Source organism: Morone saxatilis, unplaced genomic scaffold (genome assembly GCF_004916995.1).
Source record: "Morone saxatilis isolate NCDOM2014 unplaced genomic scaffold, NCSU_SB_2.0 Contig0, whole genome shotgun sequence".
NCBI classification, from domain to species: Eukaryota; Metazoa; Chordata; class Actinopteri; family Moronidae; genus Morone; species Morone saxatilis.
In genome coordinates, this window is record NW_023339650.1 from 12,005,790 (window position 1) to 12,015,476 (window position 9,687).

General features: G+C 41.2%; 2 protein-coding genes across 2 annotated transcripts in view; both read left to right on the forward strand.

Moving 5' to 3' along the window:
- Nucleotides 1–4,268, forward strand: part of atp6v1ab (ATPase H+ transporting V1 subunit Ab) — a gene marked incomplete in the record, with an annotated part of 8,309 nt that extends 4,041 nt beyond the window's left edge. Inside the window, 10 exon segments of the mRNA XM_035655058.1 lie at nucleotides 26–177; nucleotides 266–428; nucleotides 509–617; nucleotides 693–815; nucleotides 1,922–2,036; nucleotides 2,141–2,204; nucleotides 2,293–2,496; nucleotides 2,635–2,729; nucleotides 2,920–3,091; nucleotides 3,523–4,268. Coding sequence (XP_035510951.1) covers nucleotides 26–177; nucleotides 266–428; nucleotides 509–617; nucleotides 693–815; nucleotides 1,922–2,036; nucleotides 2,141–2,204; nucleotides 2,293–2,496; nucleotides 2,635–2,729; nucleotides 2,920–3,091; nucleotides 3,523–3,615 — 1,290 coding nt within the window.
- Nucleotides 4,269–4,571: 303 nt separating this feature from the next.
- On the forward strand, nucleotides 4,572–7,889 carry LOC118324421 (protein Aster-B-like). Its single transcript, XM_035656764.1, has 7 exons — nucleotides 4,572–4,749; nucleotides 5,397–5,511; nucleotides 5,695–5,818; nucleotides 6,636–6,736; nucleotides 7,509–7,604; nucleotides 7,689–7,769; nucleotides 7,884–7,889. Exons 2-7 carry the CDS (start codon nucleotides 5,413–5,415, stop codon nucleotides 7,887–7,889), a joined length of 507 nt encoding a protein of 168 aa, XP_035512657.1. The 5' UTR covers nucleotides 4,572–4,749; nucleotides 5,397–5,412.
- Nucleotides 7,890–9,687: the final 1,798 nt, after the last annotated feature.

Below are 9,687 nucleotides of genomic sequence, written 5' to 3' on the forward strand. Positions count from 1 at the left end.
GTGTGTGTGTGTGTGTCTTTGTCAGGATGTGGTGATGGAGCTGGAGTTTGAAGGGGTGAAGGAGAAGTTCACCATGGTGCAGGTGTGGCCCGTCAGACAAGTGCGGCCCGTAACAGAGAAGCTGCCCGCCAATCACCCGCTGCTGACCGGACAGAGGGTGCTGGACGCCCTTTTCCCGTGAGTCTCACATCCTTAAGACATGTTGAATTTTTTTTTTCCTGTACGGAGAGTTTCTTTTTGACTCTCCTCTCTTCTTCGTGTGAAGGTGTGTGCAGGGTGGAACCACAGCCATCCCCGGAGCCTTTGGCTGTGGAAAGACTGTCATCTCTCAGTCCCTGTCCAAGTACTCCAACAGTGACGTCATCGTCTACGTAGGCTGCGGGGAGCGTGGTAACGAGATGTCAGAAGTACTGCGAGACTTCCCTGAGGTGAGTAGCGAGAGTGCCACCGTTGTTTCCCAACTAGAGTGGCTTTGATGGGTGTTCTGACAGTGTCGTCTGGCCAACAGCTGACCATGGAGGTTGACGGGAAGACGGAGAGCATCATGAAGAGAACGGCACTGGTGGCCAACACCTCCAACATGCCTGTAGCTGCCAGAGAAGCCTCCATCTACACAGGTATCTGTCAATAATACGCCGGAAATACTCTTCACTTTCTCCTTTGATATATACTAACTGAGTTTGTTTTGACAGGAATCACGCTGTCTGAGTACTTCAGAGACATGGGATACAACGTGAGCATGATGGCCGACTCCACCTCCCGTTGGGCCGAGGCTCTCAGGGAGATTTCTGGCCGTCTGGCTGAGATGCCTGCTGGTAAGTTTGGAGTCTCCTGGAGATTATTATAAGAGCTGAAGCTGAAGGCAGATTCAGGCTTCAGTATTTCTGACATTAAGTGAAAAACAGCCATTTTTCAGTGTTTGCTCATTCAGGTCGGGCATCAGACTCTGAATTTACAGGAAATAAGCAAATCCTTCTCTATAAATTAGGTCTTTTGTAGTGATCAGTATCTACTTTATAAAAGGAAGTAGGATGGAATCTGAATTTCACAAAACTAACACAATCCTCTGCTTGCGCAAACAACAAACTGCTTTCTTTTCTGCCTTTGACTTTGAAGTATTTTATGCTGATTTACAAAAGGTTCAGCTAAACCCTCAAATGGCACAAAGTTGTACAATCTGTTCTTTCAACTACGGAAACAATAAGACGATTAATTAATTAGTTGATTGACTAAATTTTAAATTAAATGATAACTGATTGATTGTTTTTAAAGCAAAAATGCCAAAAATGAAATGGTTCCAGATTCTGTAATGTGACTAACATTTTAAGGTTTTCTTAGTCTTCTTTGACGGTGAACTGAATATTTTTTGGGTTTCCTGTCAATCTTCAGCCATTTCTATTAATTAAAGGCAATGAAAGTCAAAAGAATTAAAAAACTCCAAAGCATGGCTTCATTACACGAAGAAAGATGTATTGTGGAATGAGTGGAAACATCTTTCTATGCAATATCGGCTTAAATTCCAGGCGAGCCATGTGTTTGACACTACGTCAGACACTGCCTGCCAACCGAGCAGCACGTCCGTTACAGAGGATAAATATCGTATGCTATAATTACATTAGCACATTAACGCTGGCAGGCTTAGTAGATTTTCTTTCTTTGACTAAGAAAACTTAAAAATGAAAATGATTGCTGTACAAATGTTAGGTATGCTGTTTTTTCTACTTCTACACTGAGTTCAGACTCAGATAATTAAACAGATGCATTGATGCTGAAAATCTGTGTAAGCCTACTTTTTTGCAGAAATTAATAAGGGAATTGAAATCCAGTACAGTGGTACAATTCTCTCACCTCTTTTGTGTGATCATGGTAACCTGGTAGGAAGCATAAAGTCTATCTGTGTGTTTTCTGTATCTGCCCACAGACAGTGGCTATCCTGCCTACCTGGGTGCCCGTCTCGCCTCTTTCTACGAGCGTGCTGGAAGGGTGAAGTGTCTGGGCAACCCTGAGAGGGAGGGCAGCGTCAGTATCGTAGGAGCGTGAGTACAGCTTTATTTTGTCCACTAGAGGGAGACATTACCCTGCACATCTCGTATGGACTGTAAAAGGAATATAGCAGTTAAACAGCTTGTTCTTTCCTCAGTGTATCGCCTCCTGGTGGTGACTTCTCTGACCCTGTCACTTCAGCCACCCTTGGTATTGTACAGGTAAATCATTAAGTTGTGTCATTAAGCTTTGTTAACTAAAGGTGCTCAGTTCTTCACTTTATTATGTTATTAATATTTCCTCTTTCAGGTGTTCTGGGGTCTGGATAAGAAGCTGGCTCAGAGGAAGCACTTCCCCTCTGTGAACTGGCTGATCAGCTACAGCAAATACACCCGTGCTCTGGATGAGTATTACGACAAGCACTTCCCCGAGTTTGTGCCCCTGCGTACCAAGGCCAAGGAGATCCTGCAGGAGGAGGAGGACCTGGCTGAGATTGTGCAGCTTGTCGGAAAGGTAATTTAAGTCGGCGGCAGTGGTTTGATCTTTCGATGAACTTTTGATCTGATTTCTGCTTTCCCCTGTATGTACCCTTTAAAGTAATTGCTCCAATGCATTTTTTCCAGTTTAAGTATATTTAAATTCTTTTAACAGGCATCACTGGCAGAAACGGATAAAATCACTCTTGAAGTGGCCAAACTGCTCAAAGACGACTTCCTGCAGCAGAACGGTTACACTCCTTATGACAGGTAACGTCACACACCCCGTGGGCTCTCTTTTAGTCACACTCAGTCACTGACCAGAGTTCAGATAGATGCTAGACAACTTGGAGATAAAGTGAAGATGGACATTTTCTCTGTATGTAAACCGGAAAAATGAAAAAGAATTTTCTGATCTAATCTACTGATGAGTGATAAACTATCTGACTTTGCTCCTCAGGTTCTGTCCCTTCTATAAGACGGTGGGCATTCTCTCCAACACGATTTCTTTCTACGACATGGCACGACACGCAGTGGAGACCACAGCTCAGAGCGACAACAAGATCACTTGGGCCATGATCAAGGAGCACATGGGAGAAATCCTCTACAGGCTCAGCTCAATGAAATTCAAGGTATGTGTGTATCTGTGTGTGCTAAAGCTTGTATATGTCTCTTCTGCTTTATATGTTACTTTGGTGGTTCTTTAGGTTGATTTTAAAATTCATAAAAGAGCAAAAAAAAATTTGGTAACATTTATATGTATTTTTAATTAATTCCTCAACATATCTCAGAGATGAATAATTGGGTATGAGTTTCCAAAGCAAGTTTAGAAGCATTGACCAACAGTGCTGTTGTCCAGATCCAGCACCAAAAGTAATCAGCTCTGATGGTTTCAGGTCTGTACTTGAACTTGTAGTTTGCCCAACTCCATCCTAACTCTGGGAAAAAACATCTGTAATACAGTGAGGATGTCGGCCAAAGCCCCACAGACCATCCACAGAGTCTGCTCAGCCCTCCTGTTTTCTGTTCACATGTTTAAGACTGTGTTTCTTTGTCCGTGCAGGATCCAGTGAAAGACGGCGAGGCTAAGATCAAGGCCGAGTACGCTCAGCTAGTGGAGGACATGCAGAACGCCTTCCGTACGTTGGAAGAATAGGCTCCTGCCTCTCGAGCCCTTTATGGATTTCATCTCTGAGCCCTCCACTGAAGAATCACATTCCACCTCCTCATGTTCCTGAAAAACCTACGTGCTCCCCTGTGCTCCTTTTTTGTGAGTGATTGTATGAGTGTGTGTGTGTTTGTGTGAGTGTGGGTGTGTGTGTGCGTGTGCACATTTTCATGTGGAGGGAAAAGAGAAAGATGTACTGTATTCATTATTATTTGTTGCCTCATATCGGCGTACTCTGGATCCTCTGCATGGTCGCTGATCGTGCATGCGTGTGTGGATTTAATGTGTGTATGAAAGAGGAATCTCTTCACCCCGTTTCTTCCTTTCTCTGTTTACATGATTTCTGTGTGTAACCATGTTGCTCTTCCTGAAGAGGATTGTTCGGTTGATGTATTGTAATTCAAAAACCATCTGTACAGAAGAGTATTGAATATAAATTTAATAAGATCAGTCTATTTATTGCCAGCATTTTTGACGTGGAGGCTTTGTTCTTTCCTTTTTGTTTTTATGGTTGTGTTTCACGCTGTGCAGTGTCGTGTACTTTGCTGTGTGAATGTGTAAGAGTCGGACTCCGACGCTCTGCTGTCCAATACTTTCATCATGTTACTCCCAAAGAATTAAAACATGAGGAAAAAGATTAATGTGTGTGTGTGTGTTTGTCTGACCTCATGGTTTCTGGCAATTATGCATCAGAGCTGCAGAACTGGTCTCTCTGCATATCGCACATACTCTCCATCACCGTGCCTCTTTGGATGCTTTGTGCATAGAAATCAACTAAATCTCCATGAAAGAAAACACAACACAGTGCAATACTTTACTCTGATTACTTGGAAGTACATGACTATAACTTTAACTGGAAATGAATAATAAATGAAGGGAGAGGTCATCTTGGAGCCCTTAAGTAGTTCTGTGAAGACCAATGAGCGTCACCAATGAGATGACAACTCCCTTAAGGTATTTCCCCCAGGCCAGATGAGATGCACCTGCAGCAAGGCGCAACAAGGTTCCACTGCTCAGCAGAGCTTCAGCTGTGTGGGACAAACTGGTGTGTACTTGGTTTAATTAAGTCGCTTGCAGTTGGAGTTCAGATAGAACAGAGATCCTGGGTCCACTACGTAAAAGGTAAGTGACTGAACAACAATCTTGTCTCAGATAACCCGCATGTGGAGACATGCTAAAGGCGCAGCACGACTGTGTGCTCATGACGCCTTGCGTAAAAGTATTTAAACACACGTTTGAAGGTTTTACAAATCCGATGGAAACCTTTTTTGAGCTTGAGTTTGTTTGACATAACTTAACATCCATGTCGACTGATAGTTCGTATCGACTAACACAATCTAACACCAAGAATTTGACGTGAGTGGTGGCATTCATTCGGTCGCTGTCATTATGCGCATTTTTGTTTTTTAATTTCTGTAAATGTTTCTAACTTTATGACACAAATCCGTTCTTTTAACTACACTTTTACACTTAACAAAAGAAAGACAATCTTAAAGGTTTCTGTTCATTGGCATGACTACACTTCTAGCACAGCTCTCCTAGTCAAACCAGTTCTGTTGCAGTGATAATGACTTCCCCTGTGGCGCTCCTGGCTATCCCTGTTTGATGACATTCATTGCCGAAGTTCAGATCATGTTCTTAAAGTTCAACTCTCAAAAGACCCACAAGCTTTTCCCCCTTCTAGTCTCTCCTTATGGCAGCTGGAGGGATTAAAATGAGTATAATGTCAATCTGCATCAGGGTTTAAGGAGCATATCTCTTTATTTAAGCCCTGCAGCAGAGCAGATGGACCAGCTATCCAACCGGTCAGGAGTGGGCAGCGATGATATTACAGATGAGTCAACATCCATGGTGGATGTCAGGTGGAGCTCTGATGAAGACGAGGTAAAAGCACTAAGCTGTCTCTATTAACATAAAGCTACTGCTGCTTGGATATGACTAATAGATCCTAAACATAATTCACACAAGGCATGCAGTTCTGCTATAACATCATTTATTCTTTCTTGCAAAAAGAATAATCACTGTACATATATACTGTATCAGTAATGTTCATATCTCCTCCATCAGAGCTCTGACCCCCAGGGACAGTGTCTGGCAGCCCCTCAAACTCCTCTGCCAACATACAAACAGAGGTTTGATGAATTTAAGAAGTTATTCAAAGAACTGCCAGAGTCAGAGAGACTCATAATAGGTGAGTTACGACGAGTGCTCCTCATAGTAATGATTGTCCCGATGATCCAGATGTTTGTTTTATCATTTCAATGTTTGACCAATTTCATTTTTATAAGAATATAAAATAGTCTTTGTTTTATCTTAAATTTTGTTCTTAACAAAGTGGAAATGCCTCTGAAAAAGTATTTAGATGAACAAATTACACAAGTGAAACTATATTAAAGGTATCCTTATAGACTGAGCAGCTCCCTAACATGGCATACTCAGAAATCTAGGAACACAAATATTAAAGTATACAACAAACGTATAAGCAGTTTTGGTCTCACACGATCAATGATATGACATCACTGGCCAATATTTTAATCATGGTGAACTTTGATGTTCCCAATAAGTATCCTTAATTTCCCCTTAAATATATTTATAGAGAGTATAAGGTTTAAATGACTTTCCCCACACTGTGTGTCAAAATCTGTGTACCTGTATCTTTTAGTGTTTCATTGCAGATATAGTAAATTTACACAGTAAAATATTCTAATTAAGACTGTTTATACACTGTTTTTTCAAGCATTAAATGAAAAATGATCATGTTTAGACATATAATCCTGTAACTCAGCATGACACAACTAGTCTCTGTCGAAACCATAAGACTGACTAGAATCAGTGAGTTTATATTGATGATTAAACTGAATTATAAGTGGTAACATATTGTCTGTATCTAAAATGAACTAAAAGAACATTATGGCTAACAACATCTCACTACAGTGACCTGTTTTAAACATATAGTGTGTCAAAGAACACCTCAGGCACACTCATTTGTATGGATGGTTTTCCTTCAGACTACCCGTGTGCCCTCCAGCGGGACATCCTCCTTCAGGGACGTCTCTTCCTGTCAGAGAACTGGCTCTGTTTCTACAGCAATGTGTTTCGGGGTACGAAGGTAATAGGAAAGTGGAGGAGGGCAGAGGGGAAGAGGAGGGTGTGCAGTCAAAGCAACAGAATATAGCAGAGATTGTTACAGCAAGATTGTTCCTTGTACTATATTGCTGTTTCACAAAGGAATAACAGGGTCAGATACATTAAGGTACATTTGTGGTCACACTGTTAATAGTGAGAGACAAAAAATATAAGTGTCTAACAGAGAGTGCAGTATTTTAAAAGAAAAAGTCATCCTAAAACTACATTAAAACAGTTATAGTAAAAAAAAACTGCATTTCTGACCTCCTTTTGTTGATTTGCTGCTGTACATTTTGTTATATTCCCACAAACAACATATAGAGAAATGTAATTTTTGAAAAAGAAATATTTTCAACAATACAAAATATGAACCACAAAAATCTGATTGGGTTCTGCAATAAATTACAATAATTTAATTGCAATAATTTCTTGTTTTGCAATAAATTGCAACAATTGTGGAGAACAACAGCCAAGATACAACAAGGAAAAATAATAAGGAAGATGAACACTAATTGCTGCACTAGCGGCAGCCTCAGTGGACCACATGCTAATACAACCATGTCTGATTAACTCAGTGCTCTGAGCAGTAAGTTTACGACTCTTCTTGGGTGTTGCTAAAACTCATTATTAGATGTCATCACAAAATAACTCCTGAGTGGAGGAGGATCAAGGGTGGATTTTTTTTTTCTTTATAGCATTCTTTGATAAGCACGTACGCACTACGAACAACTGCAACCTTTCACCTTTCTTTATAGATTATACTGACTCTTAAAGAAATCACAACTATGACCAGAGAGAAAACAGCTCGGCTGATTCCCAATGCCATCCAGGTCTGCACGAGCACGGAGAAGGTACGCTGTGTTGGAAGAGAGCAGAGTTTATTCCACATTTGCTAAACACATAATCAATTACTCTCCTTATATCTTCCTCCTCAGTTCTTCTTCACTTCCTTCTCAGCAAGAGAGAAAAGTTACCTGAGTGTTTTTCGCATGTGGCAAAACACACTGTTGGACAAGGTAAGGCCCTGTTCCACTAACCTGCTGTGATCTTACAAAGCACAGTCTCCTAACAACAGACACTCATCAATACAATCTTCATACTTCGTGTGGGAGTAACCATTGTTCATGCAGGTTTAACAGTAGTTCATGTGTCATACTTCAGTCACATGTCAAGAAAAACCCTGTCCACAAGGCCTACAGTCATACAGTCATACCACATGTATCACAAACCACTGTCGCTGGTGTCCAATAACATGACTGCTGTGACTAAATGCCTCCCAGAACAGCAGGTCTGTGACTTTACCCCATTTTGCAGCACTTATCTAATCGGTCCAGAGTACATATCAAACTGCCCCAGCCATAGTCTGTCTTCCTTTGAGGTTATCAGTGCTGTTCTGCTATTGCATGTAGGGTAAAGACTGCACAAAGCAGCACAGCAGCTGGCTGAGCAACTTTCATTGTTCCAGACTGAGATACTATTTGGAATAATCTACCTATATGTATGGCAGGGATGTTGTTAAAAATAAAACCACTAAAGCTCAGCTCTCCCACCTTTATTTGGAGAATTGTGTTGCCCTCTTTGCACTGGTAAATAGATTGGAATGGAAAAGCTTTATTTTCAGAAGACAAGCTTTAAAATGTTAATTGTTTGTATTACATTATATTACATGAGTTACATGAATGAAAGGGTTTAATGCACTGGAGGCAGTTGAAGTGTAATTGCTGACAACTTAGTAGTTGCAATTTTAAGACCCATAGATTCCAGCCAGGGAGTAGACACACAGCCAGTCTCTAAACACTTTGGCCAGTAGAGACTGACGACTTTCTCTCAGCCTTCTGTGATAAAACTGGATTGAAACAAAAAGACTCTGCAGAACCAATATAAAGTCTTTAGGGCTGTGACATGTTGTACCATATGACATTGCTTGGGACATCCATTTTTAATGTTTTAAAAAGCTCTCTTCATGTTACAAAGTGATTCGCTATATCTCCAGTTTGTTTTACTNNATTCGCTATATCTCCAGTTTGTTTTACTGCGGAGGTGAATAGGGAACAGAGCATTGTGTCAGGTAAGGTAGAAGTAAGGGGCTTTGGTTTGTTGGTAGCCGTTTTCGCCGCCATACAAGCAGTTACTTCAGAAAGAAATCCACAGGCGATTGGTAGCTGCTGAGATCTCTGATCTCTGATCCCTGCTAGTTCGTGAGACTAGGGACATTGCGCGGACCTGCCACTAACAAGCTGAAAAATATGACCTGGAGAGGTAGGATAAAGATTTTGACTGAATTATTACGCTTTGAGTAATGAAATGTAAGTTGGCTGCTTGAAAGCCAGTTTTAAAGCTTTTCAGTTCTAAAAGAGACTAAACTTGAAGAGGCAGATGAGGTGTTTCAATATTACTATTCATACGGCAGCGAATAATTTACTTTCAAATCTGTCCAGGGTTGCTAGTTGAATAGAAACCATCCTGCTCAGCTTCAAGCATCTGCTTTCCGCTGTTGAACTGCCTTTGCAGCGGGTAAAAGTAAACCCAGATACGTAAACTCTAAATAAACAGAACATATTGAATGCATAATGGCGTCATAGCGAAAACAATGTTATCCATAACTGTTTTTAAAATGAGTTATGAGCTCAATCAATGATGATAGAGAACAAACACTGGCACTCCTCTTTTAAGTTTGAATCTCTACATGGCTGCCCAAAACACTTGACTATTCTTATAGCGACCAGGCACTATGGCAGCCTACCCACAGGCGTAAACCTGCTGGGATGCTGAGCACAAAACACCCTGTATCAAAACATCCCTTCAAGAAGTTTCATGACCTCATCCAGTGTGCCATCGAGCGGGCTCCATTTACATTTTGCCTCCCCTACCCGCACAGAGCCGCAGTTTGAAACTCACAAACAAACTGCGCGTGGAGGGAATCACATAAGAACC